Source organism: Nicotiana attenuata, chromosome 1, assembly GCF_001879085.1.
Source record: "Nicotiana attenuata strain UT chromosome 1, NIATTr2, whole genome shotgun sequence".
Taxonomy (NCBI): Eukaryota; Viridiplantae; Streptophyta; class Magnoliopsida; order Solanales; family Solanaceae; genus Nicotiana; species Nicotiana attenuata.
The window spans coordinates 51171303-51180953 of record NC_031989.1 but is presented as its reverse complement, the minus strand read 5'-3'; the positions used below and the strand labels follow the sequence as shown (position 1 = coordinate 51180953).

General features: G+C 45.8%; 1 protein-coding gene across 1 annotated transcript in view; it reads left to right on the top strand.

Moving 5' to 3' along the window:
- LOC109226494 (protein REVEILLE 6-like) overlaps positions 1–9310 on the top strand; it is a 21817-nt gene extending 12507 nt beyond the window's left edge. Inside the window, exons 6-8 of the mRNA XM_019391262.1 lie at positions 6707–6816; positions 8003–8062; positions 8752–9310. Coding sequence (XP_019246807.1) covers positions 6707–6816; positions 8003–8062; positions 8752–8850 — 269 coding nt within the window. The 3' untranslated portion in view covers positions 8851–9310. The remainder of the gene's footprint in view (positions 1–6706; positions 6817–8002; positions 8063–8751) is intronic.

The following is a 9651-nucleotide window of genomic DNA, read 5'->3' as shown; positions in this document are numbered from 1 at the left end:
AATTCGGCGGTTCGGATCTACCTGCCGTCATCCCCACACGGGCCGGACCCCGCGTTAACGCATCTGCATCCGCCTGGGCGGCCTTAGGGCCCACCCTCTCGGTATCATCGCCCGCTTCTCCAACGGCAGCCGACGAGCCGCTCTCCGGAATGCCGTGTTCGGGCCGGCGTCGAGAACGACCCCCCCCCCCCCCTTGGGGATCCGACTCCCGAAACGGATGGCATCTGCCATAAAAACTGGCCTTGACTCCCGATGGGGCTCGCTCGCCCCCTCGTCCTCTGTGGCTATCCCCTTGCCGGTTATCAACCGACGTCTTTTCCTTTCCGGCGGCTCCTCGCTCTTAGAAGTCTCCTCCACAGCCCGTGGGGATGGCATTGAAGGAGTCGCTCCCCTCGTGGACGCCGCCACGGGCAGCGGTTGAGGAACCTCCGCAGCGCCATCACTGGGCGAACCACAGGGTATGTATCCGTCTTCAGAATCAGTCCCCGCCCCAGGTGAGGTGACGACGTTCTTTTTCTTCTTCTTAGGGGCGCTCCGACCTGCCAACACGAATAAGTCAGGTAACAAGAACGTAGGGAACTCCCAAACCGTAGCCAAAGAATTACCTGACGGGCCGTACCGTTGAAGAAATGCAGCCCAGGTACGGCATTCCTCCGCATAAGGTATTATTCTTTCCACCCATGATTTAATGTCATCAGTGAACTGGGGTGGAGAAGCCCTCGCTGCGAATAAAAAAGGGAGAAAAGCAAAGAAATCACAATGGTCGTATGGTCAAAAGCGCAAGCAGTCCTGAATTCTACGAGTAGAAATACTAACGTTCTGGATTCCATCTTTCCGGGAACCCTTCGGGATTCGACACCAGGTGCTCCGTCCTGATGTAGAAATATTTACGCCAAAAGCGGCAGTTGGGCTTATCATCGGCTTTAACAACCAAGCCCCTTGTGCCACGACTTTTTAACTGCAGCATGGTACCCCTCAGGTAACCAGGGCTGAATAACTGTAAGAGGTGGTGGACCGAGACGCTGCACTCAGCCCTGGCCGCATAAGTGGTCATAATACGGCACACCTTCAAGGTGTAAGGAGTGAGCTGAGCCGGACACACATTGTAAAAACGGCAAAGCTCCTCCATCAGAGGGTAGATTGGAAGATTGTAACCGATCAAGAACGGGTACTCATAGAATGTGCAATATCCAGGCCGGTGCACATTGGTATAGTCCGTCCGGCCGGAACCATTTCCACGTGGTCCGGAATATGGTGCGTCTCTCGAAGATCATCTAAATGGGATTGTAATAAAACGCTGTGCTCCCAGGGAAGGTCTGGGCTTTTAGTTGGAAAATCCCTGCGGACATGCATCTCTTTCGGAAGGACGTTGTCTACACTGAGAGGAACAAGGGCCTTCTCCGCCTTTTTCCCTTCACCACCGGAAGATGGCGGAACCCTAGACGGGGCATTATCTTTGGCATTTTTACTACTCTGTCCACGTTTTGTCATGATTATACTACGTAAGAAACGAAGCACTGACGATAGGAAGTGTGGTTTCGACAGAAGTGGGAGAGTCCCTCACGAAATAACGGTTACAGGAAAGAAAGACAAAGGAGTAAATCAGAAAATGCTTTCTGAAGGCTTGAAAGTTGAATCGAATCGAACCTCTCTCCTACTTATAGGGATAAGTTGCGCAGAAATCGAAGAGTCATGATTCAAAACGTGCGCGGGAAACCAAAATGTCACATCATCCTCTGAACCGCCTCGGGGGTAAATATAATAATGATGCATACAGGCGATGATGTCATTCCAAAAAGGAAGCCACGTGTCAGTGGATCAACAATGTCATATATTTCACCTCATTCATATTGCCGCCCCTGGTCGAGGTCAAATTCTCCTAAGCCGAGGTTCGCATTTCCGCCCATCGAAGACGCCCACCGAATGCGTCTCCAACGAGCGGAGGGACTAACTGTATAGGGTCAAATTTGACCCTCAGCATCTCTACGGCAGTGGGTACGCCCAGTGAGTGTACGCCGACTAACGTAGCGGGTACGACTCGGACGTGGGGACAAAAGCGACATCGTTTAGGACTTAGTGTCTTCACTAGGGAGACGTTACCTGTCTTTGTAACTTTTTGATTCTTTCGAGGAAGGTCTCTTGTTATATAAAGGAGACCTTCACATTGTAAAGGGGGGATTCTGATCTAATACAACTCTCTCATTTTCTGGCTTTCTCTCTCTATCTCTACCTCAAACGAACATATCTTATCGAGTTCATATTATCACTTTGCAATACTAGATCTACGACAATAATATCATCTTTGCATCTCTAGGTTTATTATATTTGATTACGATTTACCCTCTTCTTACTTTGATTGTTTTCTAGCTTACAAAGTATATTGTTAACTTTTGAGCCAAACAATGATATAATTGAATTTACAGAAATCTCAATTATCCCATTATACACCAACTCATCACTGTACAAATATCACATAATCGATTATAAGGATTTTATTGGCAAATGAAAAGATATAGCATAACTTTATCATGGATACCAAATCTCGAATTACAATACTTGTGTCTACCAATATACATAGTAATTTTATGTAAGAAATGTTAGGATTTTGCCTTGAATTTCTAATCTATTAAGACTCTCTTTCTTGAAGGAATGAAAAAAAGTACTACCTAAAACGGATTAAAATCTACCTTAATATGTCTTATCCTTTTCTCGGAACAATGGTGTCATTAAAGAGTTTTGTTTAGGGGTAGTATTTTTCTCTCGTTAGTTTTTCTTCGTTTTATAGTTAGTTTTTATCGTNTATGGTGAGTAAACGACTCGACAACAGTCGAAGTCGCCTACATGGCTAAGGCCATCAACTATATTATGGCTAAGGCCATCGCCGCCAACGGTCGACAGTCGAAGTCACGTACATGGCTAAGGCCATAAATGATATTATGGCGAAAGCCATCGACGCCGATAAGTCGACCCAGCTCGACTACGACGGCAAGTAACTCGATGACAGTCGAAGTTATGCACATGGCTAAGGCCATCAACGGTATAATGGCTAAGGCCATTGACGCCGATAAGTCGACCCAGCTCGACTATGACAGCGAGTAACTCGACGATAGTCGAAGTTGCGCACACGGCTAAGGCCGAAAATAAAAGGTACAAAAAGAAAAGAATAACAGCAAAAGTATAACTTCCATTATCATCCAAAAATACATGTACAAAAGGACCCATTTACTTCTCCAAATACAGCAAAACAAAATGAATACAACTCCTAAGGGGCTTCGCCATTCTGTTCACCGCCCCCCGTCGGACCGCCATCTCGTCCACCGCCGTCCTCGGCCTGATAGGCCGCAGAGATCCAAGAGCCGGATTCTAGACGGTTGACGTCTTCGGAGTTATAGCCTGCCCGGTCTGGGGAATCAGAACTATACCCACAAGTTTCACGGGCGGCACGGGCTATGCGCCGTTGCTCTTGAACCTCCGCCTCAGTAGCTCGACCCGCAGCTAAGAACTCCTCGAATACGACCAATCTGGCCTCGGCGTACACCCACATGTCATGCGCCTCACGATGCGCATCCTCATCAGGCCTTGGTGCAGCAGTCCGCTTGAGGACTTCAATCTCAGCCGCCTTGGCATCGAGTTCGGTGGTCATAGCGGCAACCTTGATCCGCAAATCAGCAGCTTCCGCCGCTACCCCACGGCCAACCTCCAACTCTTCTTCCTTAGACTGGAGAAGAGTCTCCAGCTCAATGTTCCGAGCCAGGGCGGTCATCAGCTGCTCGTCGATCTGCTCCAACTCGGCCACCCTCCGTTTCAGCTGGGCCTCCGACTGCTCCAAACCCTCACGGAAAACCCGAAATTCCGGGTCCTGCTTGAGTAGGTCCGCCAGCGCCTGATGCTTGACGCGGCACCGCCGATATTTCTTTACCACCTTGTTAAAGGTGGCTGCCTTCCTTTGCGCTCGCCGCCCCCTCTCTACCTCCAAGATGAGAGTCTAAAAAAGAGGAAAAGGAGGAAAGGCAAGTCAGTATGCATCAAAATTTACTTTACGGTACATGAAGAAAATCGAAAAATACCTGCAAGGCCGCGCCGGCAACCCTCCGGGATAGTTCCCCGTCGCTAACCCCTTTTAACATTTCACGCTCAGCGGCCGCACATAGCAGGGTCATATCCGTTGCGGCCTGCTCGCTGTGTTGCAACAGGTTATACCCTCCTGGGATCAGAATTCGGCGGTTGGATCTACCTGCCGTCATCCCCACACGGGCCGGACCCCGCGTTAACGCATCTGCATCCGCCTGGGCGGCCTTAGGGCCCACCCTCTCGGTATCATCGCCCGCTTCTCCAACGGCAGCCGACGAGCCGCTCTCCGGAATGCGTGTTGGGCTGGCGTCGAGAACCGCCCCCCCTTGGGGAGCCGACCTCCCGGAACGGATGGCATCTGCCATAAAAACTGGCCTTGACTCCCGATGGGGCTCGCTCGCCCCCTCGTCTTCTGTGGCTATCCCCTTGCCGGTTATCAACCGACGTCTTTTCCTTTCTGGCGGCTCCTCGCTCTCAGAAGTCTCCTCCACAGCCCGTGGGGATGGCATTGAAGGAGTCGCTCCCCTCGTGGACGCCGCCACGGGCAGCGGTTGAGGAACCTCCGCAGCGCCATCACTGGGCGAACCACAGGGTATGTATCCGTCTTCAGAATCAGTCCCCGCCCCAGGTGAGGTGACGACGTTCTTTTTCTTCTTCTTAGGGGCGCTCCGACCTGCCAACGCGAATAAGTCAGGTAACAAGAACGTAGGGAACTCCCAAACCGTAGCCAAAGAATTACCTGACGGGCCGTACTGTTGAAGAAATGCAGCCCAGGTACGGCATTCCTCCGCATAAGGTATTATTCTTTCCACCCATGATTTAATGTCATCAGTGAACTGGGGTGGAGAAGCCCTCGCTGCGAATAAAAAAGGGAGAAAAGCAAAGAAATCACAATGGCCGTATGGTCAAAAGCGCAAGCAGTCCTGAATTCTACGAGTAGAAATACTTACGTTCTGGATTCCATCTTTCCGGGAACCCTTCGGGATTCGACACCAGGTGCTCCGTCCTGATGTAGAAATATTTACGCCAAAAGCGGCGGTTGGGCTTATCATCGGCTTTAACAACCAAGCCCCTTGTGCCACGACTTTTTAACTGCAGCATGGTACCCCTCAGGTAACCAGGGCTGAATAACTGTAAGAGGTGGTGGACCGAGACGCTGCACTCAGCCCTGGCCGCATAAGTGGTCATAATACGGCACACCTTCAAGGTGTAAGGAGTGAGCTGAGCCGGACACACATTGTAAAAACGGCAAAGCTCCTCCATCAGAGGGTAGATTGGAAGATTGTAACCGATCAAGAACGGGTACTCATAGAATGTGCAATATCCAGGCCGGTGCACATTGGCATAGTCCGTCCCGGCCGGAACCATTTCCACGTGGTCCGGAATATGGTGCGTCTCTCGAAGATCATCTAAATGGGATTGTAATAAAACGCTGTGCTCCCAGGGAAGGTCTGGGCTTTTAGTTGGAAAATCCCTGCGAACATGCATCTCCTTCGGAAGGACGTTGTCTACACTGAGAGGAACAAGGGCCTTCTCCGCCTTTTCCCCTTCACCACCGGAAGATGGCGGAACCCTAGACGGGGCATTATCTTTGGCCTTTTTACTACTCTGTCCACGTTTTGTCATGATTATACTACGTAAGAAACGAAGCACTGACGATAGGAAGTGTGGTTTCGACAGAAGTGGGAGAGTCCCTCACGAAATAACGGTTACAGGAAAGAAAGACAAAGGAGTAAATCAGAAAATGCTTTCCGAAGGCTTGAAAGTTGAATCGAATCGAACCTCTCTCCTACTTATAGGGATAAGTTGCGCAGAAATCGAAGAGTCATGATTCAAAACGTGCGCGGGAAACCAAAATGTCACATCATCCTCTGAACCGCCTCGGGGGCAAATATAATAATGATGCATACAGGCGATGACGTCATTCCAAAAAGGAAGCCACGCGTCAGTGGCTCAACAACGTCATATATTTCACCTCATTCATATTGCCGCCCCTGGTCGAGGTCAAATTCTCCTAAGCCGAGGTTCGCATTTCCGCCCATCGAAGACGCCCACCGAATGCGTCTCCAACGAGCGGAGGGACTAACTGTATAGGGTCAAATTTGACCCTCAGCATCTCTACGCCAGTGGGTACGCCCAGTGAGTGTACGCCGACTAACGTAGCGGGTACGACTCGGACGTGGGGACAAAAGCGACATCGTTTAGGACTCAGTGTCTTCACTAGGGAGACGTTACCTGTCTTTGTAACTTTTTGATTCTTTCGAGGAAGGTCTCTTATTATATAAAGGAGACCTTCACATTGTAAAGAGGGGATTCTGATCTAATACAACTCTCTCATTTTCTGGCTTTCTCTCTCTATCTCTACCTCAAACGAACATATCTTATTGAGTTCATATTATCACTTTGCAATACTAGATCTACGACAATAATATCATCTTTGCATCTCTAGGTTTATTATATTTGATTACGATTTACCATTTTCTTACTTTTGATTGTTTTCTAGCTTACAAAGTATATTGTTAACTTTTGAGCCAAACAATTACTGCTACTTCTTTCTTTGCAGTTATTTTTCCGTGCAGCATACTTCATTAATTCTATATATTTGATTTCTTCTCCTTTCCTTTTTCAATTGCAGTTATGCCAGACTTTGCACAAGTTTACAGCTTCATTGGCAGTGTCTTTGATCCAAGTACAAGGGACCACTTACAGAGGCTGAAAAAGATGGACCCCATAGATGTTCAGACGGTATGTGGGAATTAATTTAACACACATATAATGTTAGATAGCTCCAGTTTGCATCTCACATATGTAAAGTTGTGAACACGAGAGGGAGCAAAGACATTTACGGTGCATACTGTAACTCTGTACCCGAATCCTAGCTTGGATTAAGGTGTAGTTGTTTTTGTTGTAGATGAGGCATAAATCCAATTTGCAGACATGGGTCTTAGATAACGCTCTTCTGATCCCAAATGGAAGGACCTACTTTTTGTACCATGGCGAAAAAACTTGAATGGTTAATTTAATAGGTCTACAGTTGAAAAGTGTGTTGTTGGGCAGGTTAAGCAAAGATGAAATACTTTTCAAAGTTTTGAAGATGGAGAATTTTTTTAATACCAGGAAATGACTGAGTTAGATGTGTGTATTAGACATTACAATAGGCTAACGATGAATCTCCGTTATTTCCAATTAGTATTAGATCATCAGCCCCTATGCACTTCATATTAGTGGGAGCGTCTGAAACCTATCAATTTTCTTTTGTTCAATATTGCCCAAAAATGAAGGCAAAAAGGAACTTTCCTGATCTATTGTACAACTTTGAAATGCATGTCCTAGAACAATAAAAAGTCAAATTTTTGAAAGGTTACAATGCATGCTTTTTAGGATGCTGATGTTCAGTGTGTTGTGCTTGTGTATGCAACTTAGCATACTCACTTTCTTGAGTTCCAGACCGCCTCTCTTAGTAGAGGTGGTGCTAGTTGATATCAGAGGTGTCAGAATCATCCCCTTTACAGCATCTTTAGGTACATTTGTGATTTGACATTTAGACAGTTACACTGCGACCGACAGACATGATCATTACAAACTTCTTTTTTCCTATAGATTTGTCTTTTTAAGATAGCAAAATCTTATCCTGTTTTATCCTTTTTTGGAACTCAGACTGCAAATTAGACAACAGGAATTTCTTGGTAGTTCCTCTCTCTCTCTCTCTCTCTCTCTCTCTCTCTCTCTCTCTCTCTCTCTCTCTCTCTCATCCGCAAACTGTAAAGGTCTTGGTTCCTGGAGTGTTAGATTGTTCAGGTTATGGCGGATGTTAACTTTTTTTTTTTATCAGACCTCAGATACACTACTGCATGCTGCCATGTTGACATGTTAGTCTATGAATTGCTTCATCTGTCACTTGACTGAAAGGTACTGTTTTGTTGGTTTACAGGCACTGATGTTGATGGAGAATCTATCCTTCAATTTATTGAGCCCTGAATTTGAGGATCACGTAAGTTTCAGTCAATCAGTTACATCTTTCTTAATCAGTAAAGGCTTATGTGATCTAATTAGAAATCTCAAAATGGTGATAGAGCCGGAGGAATTGCACTTTGGTCTTTTTTAAGGGAGGGATTATTATTCTTCTGTTTTATTATATGGTTTCTGATAGTACTGTTTAAGTCTTATTTTCTTTGTAGTATCTTCTTGTACCTGTGGTTGCAATACATTTTTGTGTTGAGACACCAAGTCCAACTCCACAAAATAAAAGCCAGGTTGAGCTGAGCAGGTGGTGTTTTTTAAGGTTCTATTAATGGAGGTTTGAGTTGACATGGCTTGAGCTCAGCACATATGCAATCTATTTTTATTTCTCTTTTCGTGAAGAAAGTAAACAGAACAAATGGATATTGAGAGAGATTGAGAGAGAGAGAGAGAAGTCAAAACGAACTAGGAAATGGAGTTTGCTGCTGTGCTGAATTTTAACGACCTTCATCCATTGGTCTATTTTTGAGGTGGTAGCTTTCCAGTACTCGGAGACGAAGCTACAATGAGATCTGTTTGGTCTCTAGTTCATCCATTGGCCTAGCTATATCACCGTACTGTAATTTTAACTAGGATAAAATGTTGCATGGCATGAAAGCTAAGTGAGTTAGTCAATTATCCATTGTTTTATCTTAATTCGTTTTCTCATGCTTTGTGCAGAGGAGGTTGCTCTCATCGTATGGGTTGGGCGCTGAAAAAGATAAAATGGACCATCCTATAAAAACTGATTTTAGAGAGAATGCAATCCAAGCTGTCTAGGAGTCTGGAGGAAGTTTAAGAAGATGCGTGGTCTCATTGCATATACCTGGTGGAGACAGAAGAGAGGGCAGCGTGATGCGAACACGTGCAGCATGTGTATCTAGTCTGTTTATATGCTTCAAACTTGCAAGTTGCTCGCAGTGTTTCCACTCCACTCTGTATATACTTTTAGGGAAGACAATGCGGGAGTAGAGATACACTTTGAGGGCTTGTATGTACTTGTGGAGAGTAGTATATGTTTGTGCTGTATTATAGGTAGATGGCGTAGGGCTTGTGTTGTATATTGTTGAGGGGTGTGCCCTCATGCGTTTTGTCCTAGAAATGTGTCATAGGTTAAGACACGTTTGTAGCAGTGTGTTTGGCATACTGTTTGGCATGTTGAGAAGAACGGAAATCAAAACTTTGTGGTTTTTTTGAGTAAATGGAACAGTGACCTAAATGATATATAGTGTTAAAGCTGGAGAATGCTTCAGTTACAGAGAAAAACAAACTCCAGTGAGTGTTGTAAGATATCAATCATTTTAGGTCATTTGTTTGAAGCTAATGTGACCAAGTAGATGCCTATACACATAAATGTGGGTCCAAAACTTATAGTTTAGCCAAAAAGTGAAGGAATTAACCAGTACATTTTTTAACCATATCGGATAAAATTGGAGAATCAGCCAACGAATTTCATGTTGAAAACATTTTGTTGAACGGTGTTAAAGATCGCATTTTCGTAAGAGTATACGTCAAAAACATTTGATCGCTTTATCACGTTCCACCGGAATGTGTTAGATAGACTTCTCCTTTATCATGTTC